General features: G+C 36.0%; 1 protein-coding gene across 2 annotated transcripts in view; it reads right to left on the reverse strand.

Moving 5' to 3' along the window:
• The window catches only part of NKD2 (NKD inhibitor of WNT signaling pathway 2), a 94,558-nt gene that overhangs the window by 5,685 nt on the left and 69,312 nt on the right, over positions 1-19,561 (reverse strand). For both annotated transcript variants that reach the window (XM_074279173.1, XM_074279174.1), the window contains exons 4-9: positions 8,278-8,338; positions 6,413-6,540; positions 4,501-4,596; positions 3,171-3,309; positions 3,000-3,084; positions 190-317 (exon numbers count right to left, since the gene is read on the reverse strand). In XM_074279173.1, the coding sequence (XP_074135274.1) occupies positions 190-317; positions 3,000-3,084; positions 3,171-3,309; positions 4,501-4,596; positions 6,413-6,540; positions 8,278-8,338 (637 nt within the window). The remainder of the gene's footprint in view (positions 1-189; positions 318-2,999; positions 3,085-3,170; positions 3,310-4,500; positions 4,597-6,412; positions 6,541-8,277; positions 8,339-19,561) is intronic.

A 19,561-nucleotide genomic window follows, 5' to 3' on the forward strand; every position in this document is an offset into this window, starting at 1 on the left:
TTCAAATTACCTTGCACATTCAATAAGTAAATAGGGCATGAGTTTCCCTGAAATTGGAAGAGTTATGATAGCATGAAATTTTTGTTTTATAGGAGATCTAGAAATCCTTCTACTGCTTAGCTTCTGGATCCCCCAAAAGAAGATTAATCTATATTTTAAGGTTCCTTGTGTCTAGTCTGGAATGTCTACCTGGCCCAAACTTTGAAGTGTAGTTCTCAATTCCAGCAAGATCAAGGTAATGGTTCCTTCTTTCAGTATTTTCATCAACACAGTATTGTTCACGCACGGTGTAATGATGGTGGTCATTGTTTGGCCTCCTATGGGGTTAAAAAATAGATAGAATATGAATATTTTAGTTATAAGACAAAAACCATATTGAGGTAAAAACACCCCCAAAATATACATGCATCCATAATCCCTACTTAAATATCTTTAAGAGGCTGTATGATAAAGTGGAAGGGATGTCATTCTTGAACTCAAGAGGCCTGCTTCAGAATCCCAGTTCCAATATTTATTATTTGTGTGACAATTTTCAGTTCTCTTAACCTTTTTTTGAGTTTTATCTGTCAGACAAAGATAATAGTATTTCCATTACCAACCATACAACTACTGGTGAGGAGTAAAGAAGGATTTTCAAAAACTTAAATTGTTGTATAAATGTGATTTATTATAATGATTATTTCCTTTATACTTTAAGGATAGCAGAGGGCTGATTGAGGTATTAAGGCATTACAGTAATAATAGCTTTCATTTAGTTGGGTTAATTTTGAGAGGGAAAGTAATCTTCAGTCAATTACTACATTTAATTAATAAGAGTAGAACTGGAAACAAAGAACTATAGCCAAGTTCAGTGCTCTATAGGCAGTGCACGAGCATTCATTAAACACTATTATATACACTGATGTGGATACAGATACAAAATAAGTGAAATGGACCCTGTTCTTAAGCTTATATTTGAATGGGGATAACTATATATGTATAGAAGTATATACAAGGTACATACAAAGTAAATATAAGGAAACTTTATAGGGGAAAAGACTAACATTTGGGAGAATGAGGAAGATCTTTTGTTGAAAAGGATATAAGTTGAATTTTGGAGGAAGTTGGGAAAGCCAAGAGATAGAAATGAGAAAGAAGGACATTCCAGACATGGGAGATTTCCAGGGCAAAAGCAGATAGAATGTTAGACCTGAGGACAACAAATAGGCCAGTACAAGTAGATCATAGAGTGTATGAAAGGGGGTAATGTGTCAGAAAACTGCACTGGCACGAATGGGGTCAAATTATGAAAAGCTTTAAATGACAAATAGAGCAATTCATATTTGATCCTAGAATAATGAGCTTCATGAATTTATTGAGAAGAGAGATGACTTTATTAGATATTCTCTTTAGGAAAAGAACTTTGGCAACTAGGAAGGGCATGGAATGGGATAGGAGAGGACTTGAGGTAGGTAGCGCAATTAGGAAATTACTGTAATAATCCAGGCAAGAGGTGATGAGGGTTTAAACTAGGGTGGTCATAGAAAGAAGGGGAGAAATACAAGAGATGTTATAGAGCTAGAAATAAAAGGATTTCACAAGCAATTGGGTATATTGTGTGGATGAATAGTACAAAGAATCAAGGATAATACTGAGATTGTGATCCTGGGTGACTGGAAGAATAGTAGCATTCTCAATAGTAATAAAGTAGTGCAGAAGAGACGCAGATTGGGGTGGGGGATGGCAAAGATAATATGCTTTATTTTGGATATGGCCTAAGGTGGGATTGAAATTCAAGAGAGAAATGAGACCTAAGAGATAAAGTCTTAGAATAAATAAATAAGTAGCTGCATAAATACAGGCTCAACTTATTCAAGTTGATAACTGAATTTCATTGGAACTGAAAGAATTTAGAGAAAAATAAGAAGAGGGTCATTGGAGGACTCCAGAAGTCAGTATGATGTGGTGCAGATCCAGCAAAAATGACTTAGAAGGTATAATCAGAGATAGGAGAAGAGCCAAGAGAGAATAGTATCATGAAAACTCAGGCAGAAGAAAGTACTCATTGAAGAAGGAAATCAATAATGTCAAATTCTGCAGAGAGGTCAAGAAAGATGAAGAAAAAGATTAAATTAAGATCACTGGAAACTTTGGAGATAGTAGTTGCAGTTGAATGATGAGGTTGCTAGAAGTCTCCAAACTCAGCAGCTTTCTCAAGTTAATTCCTTTGAAAAGGAGACTTAGAGACACAAGATGGGGGAGACTTCAGTGTGCTTAAAAATAGTAGGAAAAAAAAAACAATAGTCAGAGAGAAAATGAAAATTAGAGAAGTTGTAAGAGTGGGATCAATCTGATAAAGAAGACATGCAATACTGCCTAAAATAGAAATCAGTAATTTACAGGAAACAAATCACATGATAAAATTGTAAACATTTTTGGGAGTATCATAGTTGAATGCTATATTATATTTAGATATTTTAAATGAATAATACTTATAAAAGGAAAAGCTAGGAGAAAGTAAATAATTTAAGAGAAGTGTTTTGTATTTCTAAATATGTTTTGCTCAGTGGTATATATATTTGCTCATTTAGTGTAACTTCAAAATAGAACAGTATTACTCTTTGAAAAAGACTGATAGTAATACATATGCCATCACCCTTTGAACACAACAATGAACCAACTCAAAAGCTTGTTTTGATATTTTTTGAAAGGTAGAGAAAAACCAATAGAGAAGGGATTTGTTTATTTGACTGAGCTTAAGTCAGATACCACATGTTCATAAGAATAATGGAGCCCTTGGTTCCTGCATATAAAGCATAATGAACCAACAAGTACGACCTGATCTCCCATTTCTAGTGGACATCACCTTTCCAGTGTTGGAATTTTTTACTCTTTTGCAACCAAAAATGACCAAAAATGAAAGCTTAGTCTTGTTCGCTACTATTTCTATAACTTTTCCTCATATGAGATGAGACCAAGGCAATTTCTGGTCAAAAGACTGCAAACTTTTCAGGTCTTACCTCACATGAGCAGACAATCTCTTGTCTGCCATCCTCATTTCTTCCAAGTGCTCTCCTTCGGTCTTACATCGAACAGCTTCTCTATCTAAATGACACATAATGAAAACTGCTTTATAATGAAAAGTTACTTTTGGTAGTTCACTAATACAATCATTAATTAGGCACACTTACCTGGATGGCCCTCCTTCCTCTTGCTGGAAGGTTCGGGGCTCACTGTGAGTTTCACTCGAAGTGTCTTGCTATTGGTAGAGGAATGGTTAACTGAAGCATCCACAACTTCATAAATAGTATGCATCAAGCTGGACATGTCCTTGTGTAAGGATCAAAGCAAGAAAATATCAGTATCCAGAATTAATGAACATCTTATCTCTAAAACATAAATGCTGAGTTTATCATGAGATTCATCTCTGTGAATTCAAATCAAATCTATTTGCCTCAGTTTCCTCATCTGTAAAATGAGTTGGAGAAAGAAATAGCAAACTACTCCATATCTTTGCTAAGAAAATCCCAAATGGAACTTCAGTGAAATGAGTCAACAGCAAATACTACCAAAAACTTAATGTTAATCAAACAATAAACTTATGTCCACCCTTTTCATTTTATTTTTCATTTTCAGTTCATTGAAACAGTTCTGACAGAACTCTAGCATCATCTCTCTAGTAGTCAGGTATAGAATTTCATCTTTGAATTTATTTCCAACAACTGGGAGGAAAAAAGGGAAGTATTCCTATTGTTTTTGGAATGACATATTTCTAAGTGTCTAAAATTTCACACAGATTTGAAATCAACACAGGTTTGTTTTTAACTTAAATGTAGACCAAACCCATGTTATAGATGCCAGGTTCATTTAGAATGCTGGGGTGTTCCCCTAAAAGCACTTTATCCATCTGAAACTGGAAAAAAGAAATCAAAGGACTTTCAACATTTGCCACTGAAATGACTTGTAAGCATTGGCAGGGCTCTGCTAATGGAATTATTATTTTCTAAGGGAGAAGTAGAGCAACATATCAGGAGAGGAGGGGCATGGTATATACAGAAGAGAAAGAAAAGAAAGTTTACTAAGTCAGCAGTTATGTTAGAGCATGTTTGGGATGTCTTTTGACTATACTAAGGGCAGATAGGTGACTTGGTGGATAAAGTGATGAGCCCAGAATCAGGGAGACCCGACTTCAAAACTGGCTTCAGAAACTTAGAAGCTATGTGACTGTGGGTACCTCACTTAACCTCTGTTTGCCTCAGTTTCCTTTTCTGTAAAATAGGGATGATAACAATAGCATGTTATGTGCCTCAGGATTATTATAAAAATAAAATGAAATAGTAATTTTAATCACTTAGCAGTGCCTGGCACATAGTAAGCACCACATTAAATATTAATTGTTATTATTATTGTTGTTGCCGCATATCCAAATCTTGGTTGATTCTGACCAGTTCCTGCATATAAGGTTATAAAGTCTGTCCTTTCAAGTGGTCAGTCTGTTTTCTAGATAAAAATAAATATTACCTCTTTGGTTACTTTTCCACTGTTGTCAAAATCATACAGGGTAAATGTCCATTCTTGACGATTGTCATCTTCCACAGAAACATCACACTGAAGTTCCTGAAAACAAGGATTTCTTTTTATCCAAAGTGAAAAATCCTCAATAGACTATGTGACATCTTTACTATATGTAGCAAAAGATGGAAGCATGTTTCTGTTCTAGTTTTATAGAACATAATGGGACAGAGGGAGAAGGAATCTTAATAATTTATCCTATTTATTTTTTGATATGCATATGCTTATGTGCTTTTTATTGGTATATCTTTCTGATTTTGTTTAATTATAAACAAATACTTAACTTTAAGCAGAAATGGTATATAAAAATCCAAATAAAAAAAAAAAATTTATAAAACAGATTAAAAGATTATTTGCTTCCCTTAGAGAATTTTAATAAAATCACTCCATTTATGAAAATTTTGTATGAGTCTTAGTGATTCCAGACCTGGTAAGCTATATTCATTTTCATGAGTTCAAATCTGGTCTCAAATTCTTATTAGCTTGGGCAAAGTTTGCTCATTTGTAAAATGAGTTGGAGAAGCAAATGGCAAAGTACTCAAAGAAAACCCCAACAGGATCAAAAAGAATAAGACATGACTGAAACAACTTAATGACAACAACAAAAACATTGGAGTGGATTAAAAGAATTTGGGTCATGTCCTTTGACTTACTTGCTGAGTAACCTGAGTTTTCTCATCTGTTAAAGATGAGGGTATTAGATTGAATGATCACTAAGATTTCTTCTGAGCCTTGTTTTTTCAGAACTTTCAAAAAATGTCTATTGCATGTAGTGAAGCATACTTGTATGCTTTTATGTTAAGGCAAGGCCGTTAATCATTTGTAGGAAATAAGCTTCAAAGTCTGAAGGAAAGTTTCTAGTGCTTACAATTTAAGCTTTACATTACTTTAAGTAAGAATTTTAAATACTCCTATGGAAAAACCTTCCTTATTTTGCCAAAGCTGTTTGAAAACCCTTAGAAGCTCAGTACTTCAGAGAAAACAGTGGGCTAAATTCTTCTCCCTTCTCACTATGGGTAGGAGCTAATATTTCAACTTATCAGGATGGAATGCAGAAAATCCCCTTTCTGACCTACTCTAAAAGTTTCTACCTTGGCTATGTAGATTCATATGTCCCAATGTTATCACTGAGATTATTGTTCCCAATTTGCAGATGGAAAACTGAGGCCTCAAGAGGATTAAAGAACTAAGTCATAGTGAGGAGAAAAATGGGGAAAGGGAACTATGGCTTATAATTTCTGTCTCATGGTGCCACACTTAATATTCTCCACTCTGTACATTGCTAATAATATCTGGAAAATGGGTTATCTATCACATACTATAAAGTTAATCATTGAATGGAATTTTTTTTTTAAAGTTTAGAAATAGAAGTGGAAGAAGGAAAAGCAACATTCTTTCATTCCCTTCTATCCCCAACTGTAGCTTACCTTGCAAAATAATAATTTTTTATTCCAATAATACCAAATACCTTACAATGGGCACCTTGTGCACATGCCAAGGAATTCTAAATTGTTTGCTAAAGTTTACTTTATATCACTTCTGTAGTGCAAAATGTGCAAAGCCAAGCAAAATAGTGAATTTTTAAAAAAAGATTTTAATGTAATGCAAAACAATTTTAGCCTTATTAGCAAAATTCCATGGCAAGATCCTTTACCCCCTACAAACCTGCCAAATTTAAAGTCAATTCCACCACATATTTTAACACACTATAATTTGGTAGAATATAAAAGAGAATTTCCTTCCTGAAAAGTCAAATTGGAACCCAAATTTGAGGACTAGTAGGTATCTTAAATATACTTAGGACCTAATGAACTGAAAAAAGAGACATACTACAAGTAAAACAGATAAAGACACAACATACATCAATATTTAACCGCTTCTTTCCCATTCCTCGGTTTATGTCTTTATTTGCAACTTTTTCTCCATCTTCTAGAGTAAAAGGCTGTATGTAACCTTCACATCCTTCTATTTTCTCAGGAGGAAGGGCCACTGTGAAGCCAAAAGAAAAACTGGTAAGAAGAGTATAGAATCTCTCCAGTTTAATTATTAATTCAACTACATTGAAAATTCATAAATGACATGGGGGACTAAGGAAGGACCATTCTTCCAGAGATTCCAAGGGTGTAACTACTGGCTGGACCAGCATATTTAAAATCAGGAGTCAGAAATATGAATCTGTGTTCTTACCTTCTTGATCTCTCTCACTCTAGTCCTTCAAAGCCAGAGGCTAGGCTAAGGAAGAGCAAGGAGAAGAAATGTTTTCCTTACTATGCCCAAAGGGTTATGAAACTATATTCCCTGTGATCCAGCAGTCTCACTACTAGATCTATATCCCAAAAAGATATTAAAAAAGGGAAAAGAACACATATGTGCAAAAATGTTTGTACTAGCTCTTTTTGTAGTAGCAAAGAATTGGAAATTGAGTGAATGCCCATCAGTTGGTGAATGACTGAATAAATTATGATATTTGAAGGCAATGGAATATTTATTGCTCTATAAGAAATGATGAGCAGGCTGATTTCAGAAAAGCCTGAAACCCTATATGAACTGATGCTGAGTGAACTGAGCAGAACCAGGAGAAGATTATACATAATAACAACAAGACTATGTGATAATTGGGATGGACTTGATTTTTCTCAACAATATTGTGAATAAAGGCAATCAAATGCCAATCCTATCTAGAGAAAGAACTGTGGAGTTAGAATTATTTGCTTTTTTCTTTCTTGTTGTTTTTTTTCCTCCCCCTTTTTGGTCTGATTTTTCTTGCACAACATGACAAATATGGAAATAATTGGAAAGGATTGCACATATTTAACCTATATTAGATTGCTTGCTGTCTTGGGCAGGGGGCGGATATAGGAAGGAGAAAATAAATTTTAGAACACAAAGTCTTACAAAAATGAATGTTGAAAACTATCTTTACATATATTTGAAAAAATAAAATACTATCTTAAAAAAAAGGAAACTTCAGCCTCCTCTACCAAATAGCATTCACTGCTATGTGGATGGCATACAGATAGAATGGTCCTAACCCATCAGTAGAATTGTTTTTTATCAGCACCTAAAGATATGATTTTGTCTCTCAAGAGTCCTCCTCTAGGGTGGAGTTAAGGGAATAGAGATAGAAAAGGAAAACAAAATGGTATATGGGCAGGACAGTATTATCATCTTACAATACCAGATGAATTATCACAAAGTTTTTGTAACAGTATATTCCCCACTCCCCCCCACCTCCCCATTCTTCACTCCTTCCATTTAGGAGTATACTGTTCTTATTGTTATCATACATCATCCAAATTTGTAAAAATCAAGAAAATGATTCTTATACAATTCAGGCAAAATTTTCATTCTCTAAAAATTGAGTTTTGGGGTGTGTCTAAAATATGTAGGGAAGTAATATTGCTAAAGTATGTTGTAAGCTGCTTTTGAAGAATGAATTCCTTAAAATGAAAACAATAAATATCTGTGTAGAAAAAAGTTGACACTAAATTTAACATCTTTATGTTACAAACACTATATTTTTAACCAAGGCATCACTCTTAACTCTGCTTAGATTTAAATGTAGGTATACTGGCTATTTGAAAAGCTGATGAGGGTTTCAATCCAAATTTCCAAAAGGACTCTGACTTTTGAATACACATGCGGATGTTTTTAAATTACTGGACAGGAAAGTAAGTGGACTTTTGAGTTTTCTCCCTAGCTGCGGGAGCAAGATTATGTACTTACCCTCCAGGGGGCATTGGTCCTCCCGAAAATGTCCCTCTTTCAGTTCTCCATTCAGTAATTCCTGCAGGGAGAACAAGGCCCAGCTGTAAGTGAATATGCAGGATTTCAGCTGCAGCCCCAGTGAAAACAAACAGTTACAGGCAGAAGCATTTCCTACATCTAGAGTTCTGAGATGTGAGATCTGGGAACAAGTCCCATCATATGAACCGAACATCTGCAAGGCTATTGTGTTACACTGTCTGGGTCCAAAAAATTTAACAACTGCCAAATCCTTTATGCCTCATTCAAGTTTCAGATTTTCAGAAATCAAAATACCACACATACTCTATTATATCGTCAGATTTCATTGTGACAGTCTTTATGACAAAAATAGGGTTGCTCAGGACATGATGGCTGACATGTCAAATGAGGCAATTAGAGAAAATGCTGGTGAAAATGACACAAATGGCTTTCACTCATCTTTGCATCTTAAATAAAGAATATTGCCTATATCAGCCCTAGATTCTCCATGTTGGTCACACATTTATCTCTTATCTTATGACAATGATATGATATACCTGAAGATCCATTACTAAGGAGGAGAGAGATAGAGACAGACAGACAGACACACATACACAGAGCAATTTTTAGCAGAAACTTTGGCCCCTTCCATCCCTGACCTTGCTGATGACACTTTCTTCTGGAGTGGAATGTAAGAAACTTAATTGCCCCACTCCATGATGAAGTTGCCTTGTGCAATCCAGGGTCAGTGAATTTCTCTGGGCAAAATTACTTCTGAGTATGAGGAGATGAAAGATAAGCCCTATTATAATTTCCTTGGGGTTTCTAAGGGCCAAAGTGAGGGAATGCTTGCCTTAGAGAGAACTCTGCAACACTTCTGAAAACAGATCTCTGGATCAGATATGGGGGCGGGAAGACTTCAAACACAGGTGAATAAAGTTAACCAAAAACAACAAAGTTTTTTTTAATGACAAATAATTAATAAATTCCCAAATGGGAAAAAGTAATATGGGAAAATGTCATTTGGAAAGCACTCTTAGAAATCCTTACAAAATAATGCAAAACAATGCAAGAATATTGCTCCACCCTTAGCTTAGAATTATTTTTTTTCACCATCTTTCTGTTTTCATGCAGACCCTAACTACTGTCACCACATTCTCAATAATAGCAAAATAATGCTCAAAGGACTAGCCCATGACATGTAATAGGGTTCCATAAGGACAAATCCAATAAGGACACTCCTGAAAGTTGCTGTGTAGGTGAGAAACTGATCTTTTTGTTCCAAGCCTTAGCTGAAAATATCTCCCCTGGATGAATATTGACTTCTGAAAATGAACCATCTCTCTCAGGTTGTTTCGAAGTGAATAATTACTGTGCCTGCTTAACTGCCTCAGACATTGCTATCATAATTCCTACAGTTTTATTATTTCTTCCTGACAAAGAGCTTTATCCTATGTAACTCGAGAAACCTCATAATCTCCCTTTCCGATCTTCTGTGTGGCTTAAGTCCCAAAGCATCAGTGGCGCTCTGCAGAATCTGTCTTGGGCAGGAGGCCAGAAGGATTTACCCCAGCGAGGGCTTCTCAACTCTCCAGCTGCCTCCCTGTCGGAGTATTGCATCATGAAAATGGTTTTATCTCCAGCCAGATGCCCATAAAGTGCATGCTGCCCACAGATGGAGGTAAATAGCCAGGGATCTCTGGGTCCCTCCTGTGAGCAGCTGTCATTAATCAGGGTCCCCAGCAGGAGAGCAGCCAGGAATGTTCCCCAGAACCAGACAGGGCCCTTTCCAGTTGCCCTCTGCTGAGTCCACATGGATGTTTATAAAGGGCCAATAAACCGGAGCTGGGAGCACTCACCCAGCCCCCCCCAGTCAGGCTTCAAAATCGAGGTCTTTAATAAAATCACCCCCACAGTCAATTTTGAGTTTGCCTTGTTATTTAGTTAACTAGAAGTTACCGTATTGATCCATCTCTTTAAAAAAAAAATGAGTGTTCAGGGGCAACCTTTTCCACTGAAAGGTTAAATTCCAGAAACAGAGCTGCTGCCTTAAGGAAGCCCCGCTTGGTGGGTTCCCGGCCAGCTATTGCCTAGTGTATTACCTCACCATATGGTTGGGGCGGCTCTGGGCCCTCACCTTGCCAGGGCCAGCATTCTGTTTTGGAATGACAAGTATTTGTGTTTGCCTAACTCAATGAGGGAGGCCATCTCCCCAGCAAGCAGCCAGGGCTTCTAATAAAAGGAAGTGCCAATCTGCAAGGGTTTGGCAGCCCAATTGGGCCGGATGGAAGGGCGAGCCATCCAGCCTTTATGAGGGAAACCTTGACTCTCTCCTCTCCCGCCTTATGTCTCATTAAAGGCACACAAACCCCAAAAGACACTGAAACGCTAATGAAATCCATCACCTTTGTAAATGACTGTTTGAGTCTTTGTTTATAGTGAAAGCCAGTTAGGGCTTTATTCTACAGTTACACACAGGGGCAGCTCCACAAGGACAGAGAGAGGTCTCTGATCAGCCTGATAGGCACTTGGAAAACAAACAAAAGAATCAGCTGGCTGTTTGTTCCTGTTTTTGCAACATCACTGCCAAGCATCCTTCAGCCGGGCCTTTTACCAGCCTTTTAAGTGATATCGGATTACTCTGAGGTTTTCATTGCTAAGGACCCAGTGACATCAGCCAAATCTCCAGCTCTCTCAACCCACCCCCGCTGGTTGGGGGAACACTACAGATCTTTGTTTCAACCTTTTCCTCAAAGAAAACCAGGCAAACTTATCAGACTATCAGAAATTCCACCTTTGGGGACTTGCACATGTCAGTCAGCAGGACTTAAAAGGAAAGGCAGCAGACTCCATAGAAAGGTTGAAAATGCAAAGCTGCTTAAAAAAATAATTAGGTAGCTTTGTGATAAATGAAGAAAATAATTACAGGAGTAACATTTTCCTCTGGATGATGCAACAACTAAAATTAAACTAAAAAGAAAATCTTTCCCCTATCCTGTCCTCTTCTCTTCCAAAGTGTGCAAACTGTGGTTTTATAAAAGTTTGGAGGTAGATTTTCAACCATTACATAAAAATTCTAAGAGGCCCCATTGCTCTTTTTTTTTGGACGTTGATTTAGCACTCAAATGACTATAAAGCATATTACAGGCTTCATCTCATGTGAGCCCAGGGGTGTGCAGGAGCCAGCATAAACCAGCTAGTGAGAGCCAATTGTTAAATTTTCAACATGAGCATTTACACCTCTCAAGTTGGCAAACATTACAAATTAAGCTTTGATTTATTGTTCTATTGATTGTACAGACTTAAGAAAGTGATAGAGAAAATATTAATAATTCAGAATAAACTTAAAAGTATATCATTCTTCAGCAGCTAGACAGCCAAGTAGATAGAGTAACAGTCCTGGAGGACCTGGGTTAAAATCTGACTTTAGATGATTATTAAGTATGTTATACTGGACAAGTCATTTAATCCTGACTGTGGAAAAAACTAAAAGTATATCATTCCTACCCCTTCTCCCAGAAAGCTGGTTATTAAACATTTACCAGCACATCACTATGTGAGTGTCTATAGGTAGGTACTATGAGTATTATTATTTCCTGCAGGTGAAAAAACTATTTTTTAGCCTTATATATGATTTCTGGGGGGGGGAGAGAGGGAGAGAGTGGGAGAAAAAAATGGAGCGGGGGAGAGTTAGGTAGAAGGAGGGAGACTGAGACTTTCAAAGTGACATGGCTGCTAATGTCAAAAGTGCATGGGAACCCAGGTTCCAAGACCAACATTCTAGCTACTCTACCACTGTGGAAGTGTCATTGTTCCAAGTGAAAATGAGGAAAAATAAAAGGAGTTTTCCCTAAATGTGTGAGAAATAAATGTGAATATATATATTTTTTATTTTAGCTTTTTATTTACAAAACAAATGCATGGGTAGCCTTGCAAAAACCTTCTGTTCCAACTTTTCCCCTCCTTCCCTCCACCCTCTCCCTGGCAGATAGTCCAATTAAAAAAAAACATGAATATTTTTTAAATGAAAAATGTTCTTAATATATAGCAGGCTGTAATCATCAGTAAAGGGAAAGTGTGAAAGGGGAGATATTTCATGTGACATCCTATTGTGAATGATCCACATAACTTACTTGGATTGGAGGTTCATTAGATTTTTGGAATATCACTATTGTACCATGTCAATGTAAAGTTAGAAAGAAGTTATTTATTAGCTCAACTTTTGCAGTTGGAAGGCTTAAAAAAATCCAATCCTTTCTCACCAGTGTGAGGAATCTATCATTATATAAACATATTGTACAACGAAATTAAGCATGCTAACTTTGATAAGGGCAAAAAAGCAACTGGGATGAAAAATAGGATAAGATCTACTGATAAGCTTTCTGAAATAATCCATAGTATTTCCTCTCCAACTTGCACCATTGTTATTATTCTAGGTCCCTTTTCTGATAGTGGATGACACCATCATGTATAGGCTGACATAAATTTTGGAATCAGTTCATTTCCGCAGGCAATAAAAGTTACGTGGACTTGAAATGTCATCCATTTTTCTTATTTTTAAGTATTATTTCTTTTCTTCCATTAACACTGCCTTGTCAACCTAGCAAAGTAGCCAACTGAACTTCAAAAGGCTCTGATTTACCACACCAGCTCAAAAGACTTAAAATATTTTGGCTAGAGTTACATATCTAATGAATTTAACTTGGGGTCATATCTAAACAAGTTTCTTACTTAACAAACAACCTCAACTGCCCAGAACACAGGCACCAGAAAGATGTTAGGGGTTTCTTTGGGTTATCTGACTGCATTTCATCAAAAGCTCAGATTCTAATGGATTAAAAAAAAAAAAGCAATAACTTTTCAAAGAAGTGAGCTTTTTTTTTTTTCAAACAGCCTGAAGATGTTTTTATGAAAAGCTTTTTTTGTGTGTTTTTATATAAAAAATCTAACCTATGTGTGGCAAGAAACAACTATACTCTTCATCTGTGACTACCTACACTTAGGCGAGGATGGTAAATCGGATACTGTGAATGAATTATGGTATAGAAATTAAAGTTTTGTTCAAAAAGTTCCTTACATGTAGATGACTTGGGTTTTGGAACTCAGTTTTCTCCACTTGAACAATGATAAAAAAAAAAAAAAAAAAGTTTGTAAGCTAAAACACACTTATGGAAGCTCCATTTGGCTGAATTGTAATCTTAATAAGACGGAACCTTATTAATGGCGTGGTGTAATGGATAGTATTCTGGATCCAGAATTAGGAAGACCCAAATTCAAGTCCTTCCTCTCAAACTTATGACAATGAACAAGCCATTTAACTTTACAGGCAACTCTATAAGGCTATAAATTATAGGCCATTTGTGATTTGCATTAGTAGAGAAAGAGTTTCCACATAGGCTGTCCTAGCACCAAGGAAATCACACATCCCTCAGTGTAATGATACAAAATTTGTAGTTTCAAAGTGGGATGATATTATAAATATATACCTAGAATTCTAAAGAAGTACCTTTTCCAAATTGCTAGAGTGGCTTTGCTGGGGACCCACGGCTCCATTGGGAGGGTAGTTTTCGTGGGAACCATGCCAGTAGTAGGAAACAGAACTTTGCCAACTGCTCAGTTGTGGGGATTCTATAAGTTGAGGGGGAGATATTCTGGAAATGTATAGGTCTTTTGTGAACTAGAAGTTGCTTAAATGTACAGTTTTCATTTAAGCCATGTGGATTTTATAAACAGTTCACCACAGGCCATGCTCTATTTTCAGCTGATTTTGGGGAGCCAATATTCTCAACACTAGAACTAGGATCAATCTTTAATGATCAGGGATCAATTGGGCAAGATGTGGAATTCTTCAGTCTATTCCTCTGTAATGTCAAATAGAATACAAATATCAACTCTAAGGTCACACCATTTAAGAAATGTTCAACATAGTCACTATATTGAGTATGCACAAATCACTTTATCATGAGATAATACAACACTTAAAATTTTAACATCTTTTAACAATGGTAACTTCAGATATAGAAAGAAGTTTTTCATAGTTTGAAAAGTTATCATAAATTGATAAATAGTTTGGGAATTAAAAAAGCAGGAAAGATGGTTTCTAGATTAAGTAAAAGATAGATTTCAGTCAATCAATTGACAAGCACTTATTGTCTATGATATTCTAGAGTTGACTTTTCATACTGGTCTGTTAGCTGAGAGCTTATTGTCTTTGTTAATAATAGTAGTAGGGATAGAAAAGCTAGCAGCAAGGATATAGAAGCAGTTTTGAAGCCAGAAAGAACTGGTTTCAACTTCTAACTAGGACATATACAATCCATGTAACTTTTGGGCAAATTTTAACCTCTTTGTACTATAAGCAACTATATAATACTAAGATTAGTAGCCATCTGCATTGGTTGTAAGTGTATCATTACTTGGAGTTACCCTATACCAATGAAAACACGTCTGGCCTCTCTTTATTCCTAATAATAATAAAAATTAAAAAAAGTATTTACATTTGTGATTAAAAGTTTAATGTTGCATTGTATATATTTACTTTGTAAAATATAAAATATGTTTGCTGTTAAGAAAAATAAGAAAATATGCATTTATTGTTTTAGTTAAATAATATAATTTTTTTAGAAGGGGAGTGATGGTTCTCCCAAAATTGGCAAAAGATCATCAATAGACTCATAAATCAGTTATTGAATTGGAGATTTTGAAGCAGTGACTTCAAAAGAATCTGCTTCAAATGTTTTTTGCAAATAAAATAAACAAACCATTGTTTAGTTTTCTAATATGTTGTAGATGCAAAATTAATCTTAAGGAAAAAGGAGGGGGCAGAAAGAATTAGTGCTTTTAAAATGTACAGTCTGTTCCTTCTAAAAATTACATCTGCATCTATCTCTAGGTTGTGAAGAACAAGTATTGAGGTTATATGACAAATGACCAGAAAGTCCTTTTTGGTTGAAAACAATTAAATCTAGTCTTGAATAGCAATTTAAATTGTGATTTAAAGGAAACCCAACCTAGTTCCAATAAATCTGCCCTTCTCCTGATCGAAGGCTGTTTTTGTTCAATATAAGGGGCCAAGAACTTTAATTACAATTTATTAAATCGTCTGTAGATCATTTACATCTGGCTGGGTTGGCCACACTAAAACAGATGTGATGCAGTGGCTCAAACTTCAACAGTTATTTCCTAAGTACTAAGATCTCTGGGTCTCCAAGGGCTCCAGGCACCGGTAACTATTGAGAGACACAGCCATTTTTTCCCATTGGCTGACTTTCCTCTTTTCATGATCAAAGCCAGACTGACTCTGGAAACTGTCCCTCTTTAAAAAAAAATGCTTGGATGATCAAAGTTCAGTCTTTCACATTATTCTCAGCATGTTAGCAGTTCTCATACAGGCAAAGTGCTATCATTCCTATATTTACCACCTCCCACAGCACAAAGAACTCAGCTATCTTCTCCTCAGGCTTCCAATAAAAGAACATTGGAGGTGGGGGTAGGGTTTGAGTGGGGGAAGGATGAGGAGATTTAAACTGTGTCCAGTGTTACTCTAATTCTCATTTATAGCAGATTTGGGCTAAGTACAAACCATTGTTTCCTGGATCCTTGTACCAAGGCTTAATTCTTTACATATTCTGACTCAAGTTTGGAATATAAATTACATTTCCCAATAACAGCTAACAATTGCTGCCTTTATAACTAGGGGAAAAACTCTTATAATAAAAGCTATATTCCACACAGAATGAAAATGTTCCAGTCCTTTTAACAGGAAACCATCCCAGAGGAGTTCTGTGGATTTTTACATTGATGTTTGAATCAGTTGGGGTAGTCAAGGCGGGGTGGGAGACTGATGGTAGGAAATCAACAATCATTAAAAATCCTATTTGATGAATTAAAACATTGAAAATAAAAGTCCAATATCTTATTCATGCCTTTTTCAGGGCTTTAGGCAAGCAGAGACTCAAATTTGGCTATCACATTTAAACAAAAAATTCAATCTAATGCATGTCATTGTAAAGGAGTGGACAATGGTGGGATGATGCTATTTCCTGACTGGGAAATTTTCTTCTAAGAGGGGAGGAGGAGAGTACTTACAAGTCTGGAGAGGTTAGTGAGAGACTGTTCTTTATTTTCCTCTCTTTTTCAGGCATCTTGCTCAAGGCTTTGTAATATAGAGTTGACTGTTTGGCACTAGCAGACTCTTCCCTTGTAAAGCCTGTTTACTATTACTGAAACAATAGTGGCCTTTGACACTGAAGTGTGACCCTACAGGATCTCCTGTTTACAAGAGAGGTTCTGAAAGAGTTTCAAAGTAAATATTTTCCAAGAGCTTTACTGAGCAGGGGCCATTAGGATGCCTTACCTCATTTTAAATAAGATTAGAGAAGTCCCAAATCTCCCACATAGCATGTGAGTATTGGTTGAACTATTAATAGGTACAAATTATTATTAAATACTTATGTTGTGCTAATCCTAGTGATTTTGGGGCACACTTTCCAATTGTTTGGAGAGTAGCTTAATCTCTCATGGGGCCACAATTCATTTTCCACTCATAATTGCCAGCTTTCATCATGTGCAGGCTTCTAGGTGGCCAAATTACCAGATTCTGCTTGGTTCTTTTCTAGTCGCATTTTCTTCAGTCTAGTTTTCCTTAGCATCATTCTGTTATTTTTATAAAGAAGATGAGGTTACTTTCTATCTATCCTTCATATATCTTACATGTACTCAGTTATTTACACATTGTTTCCTTCATTAGAATGTAAATTCTTTGAGTCCTATCTCTGTATACCCATCCCTTAGCACAGTTCTTGGCACATAGCACTTAGTAAATGATTATTTATTATTTTAAATGACTACTCTCCAAGAGAAGCTGGGATTACCTTTACACAGCAAATGCATTCTCAGGATGTCAGGCACTGATTATTTTGGATCTTAAGGTTACTGAGAATCTCTAATCAACTTCTCCCCCACCCCTTGGAAAAGTGCAAATGATGCAGATTTCTAATTCTGCAGGGTTCTGGGCACAAGCTCATTGTCCCCTGAGAGGATCAGCTCTTCCACTGTTCTGTTGCTGGTGTGAGACCCAAGAATAATCAATTGAAGGTCAATTCAAATGTTGACATTTAACAAATAATGGTACAGTTAATGATGAAAGAGAGACTAACTTGATTTAATTGATGAACATCTGGCTCTAACTATCCAGCCACAGCTGTCTGTAACAGTCAGAGAACAGTGATATGCCTTCATAGTTTGCATAGGATTTTGTATGGCAACCACACACTCTCATTTGACTCAAACTACTAATGCCAAAATATTGCTAACTCCTCAAGGTCTTGAAAGGAAAGTAGATATGGAAAAGGGAAATCTGGAGAAAGGGAAAAAAGCAGCTTAGTGATTCAAGAAGTCAGACCCAGAAGTCATAATGAAGATCTTGAAAAGTCATTCTCCCATACATAAGGGGTCATAAGAATTGCGAACTGGTAACAATCACATAAAAATGCACCAAATTCATCACATTGCTTGTGAATCAAAACAACTCTAAGGTTTCACCTTACACCCGACCAGTTGCCAAAGATGAGAACAGTCACCATTTGGAAGGGTAGTGGGGAAAAAAAGACATATTGATGTATTGTTAGTATATCTGTGAATTGATTTAAACATTCTAAAAAGCATTGTATTTATGCTAAGAAAATGACTAAATGTCCATACTCTTAGGCTCAAAGATTCCAGTGCTGGGCATATACCCCAATAAAATCAATGATAAGAAAAAAGGGCCCATATACAGCAAATATTTATAGCAAAACTTTTTGAAGAAGCAAAGAAATGGAAACATAGTAGATGCCAAATAATTGGGAAATGGAAAGACAAGCTATAGTATATAAATGAAAAAGAATATTATTGTGCTGTAATAAACAGCCAATATAAACACTAAGAAGAAGACTTATGGAAACTGTATCAAAATAAAGTAAGCAGAATCAGGAAAATGAAATGCCAAAATAATTGCAACAATGAAAATAAGCAAAAGCAAAATGAACAAACATAAAAACAATTAAAACTGAATTCTGTGAAATGGCAAACTCTAAAGAGGCAGGCTGAAGCTGGAAGGAGATAATCCTCTGCTGCTTTATATTCCTATCTCATTCCTCTTAGAGGAGCTCCTAACATGAAAAGAATTGATCTAAGCGTCTAAAATGGAGATTCCTTTCCATGATAGGGGTCAAAATCCACAATCTCTTCATTCACGTTTCAAGCTTAACACAGGAACTCTTGACTACTTTTAGCAACAACAACTGACTTAGTTAACCATCTCTTATTCCTTCTTACTGTTACTGCTAGGTACAGCTAGCTTCTCATAGTCACCTACATATGCAGCGTAGGGAGAACATTGTGAGGTGTTAGACAGAGAGAGGGGAATATAAAAATGCCTTTCATAAGAGAAGGGAGGAGGAAGAAATGATCAGAGAGATATAAGAAAAAACAGGGGGAAAATGGTGTTATGGAACCCAAGGGAGGAAAAATTATCAAGAAGAAATGGTGATAGCTGACAATGACTGATACAAAAGAGATAAATGATAGGTAGGGAGGTAGATTAGATAGATGATATATTGATAGTAAGGTAGACAGATTAGCTAAATGATAGATTGGTTGAAAAACTGATTGACTAACAGTTGACAGTCTTATAGATGATAGATTAATTGACAGCTGATAGATAAATTGAAAGACAGAACATTTCTAAAGGACTGTTAAGAGGTATGAATATAAATATAAACCAAAAGAAATAAAGTTTCAGTCTTTCAAAATGCTTTCATTCTAATTAGATGGAAAGGGAAATTAATAATAAAAGTACTGAAATTGAGATTAGACTTTGTGTTTAGAAATTTAGTTTGATTTGTCTTTGTACTGAGAGGAAGCCAACATCTCCCTCCTCCAAACTCTAACCCCAGCTCTTGATTAGCTTCTGTTGCATTCACTCCATAATCTTTATTTTGTCTTTATATTGATCTCACCCATCCATTCAATTTTTATAGTGATTTTTTTTGGCTTTAATTGGACAGTAATTTGAGAAGTAGAAGATCATAGTGATTAGAGTTCTAGAGTTTGGAAAACCTAGGTCAAAAATCACTTCAGGCATGTCCTAGCTGTGCAGTGCTCTAAGACTAGGGAATAGGAACAGATTATGATCTGAATTGGTAGAAGAGGCTCCCACAACAATGCAAGTACAACTGTTTTTGGCTTGGTTGCCATTTCTTCTATTTTGAATTGATAGTTAACCTTACACAACACTTAGGCC

The sequence above is a fragment of the Sminthopsis crassicaudata genome, chromosome 1 (assembly GCF_048593235.1).
Source record: "Sminthopsis crassicaudata isolate SCR6 chromosome 1, ASM4859323v1, whole genome shotgun sequence".
NCBI lineage: Eukaryota > Metazoa > Chordata > Mammalia > Dasyuromorphia > Dasyuridae > Sminthopsis > Sminthopsis crassicaudata.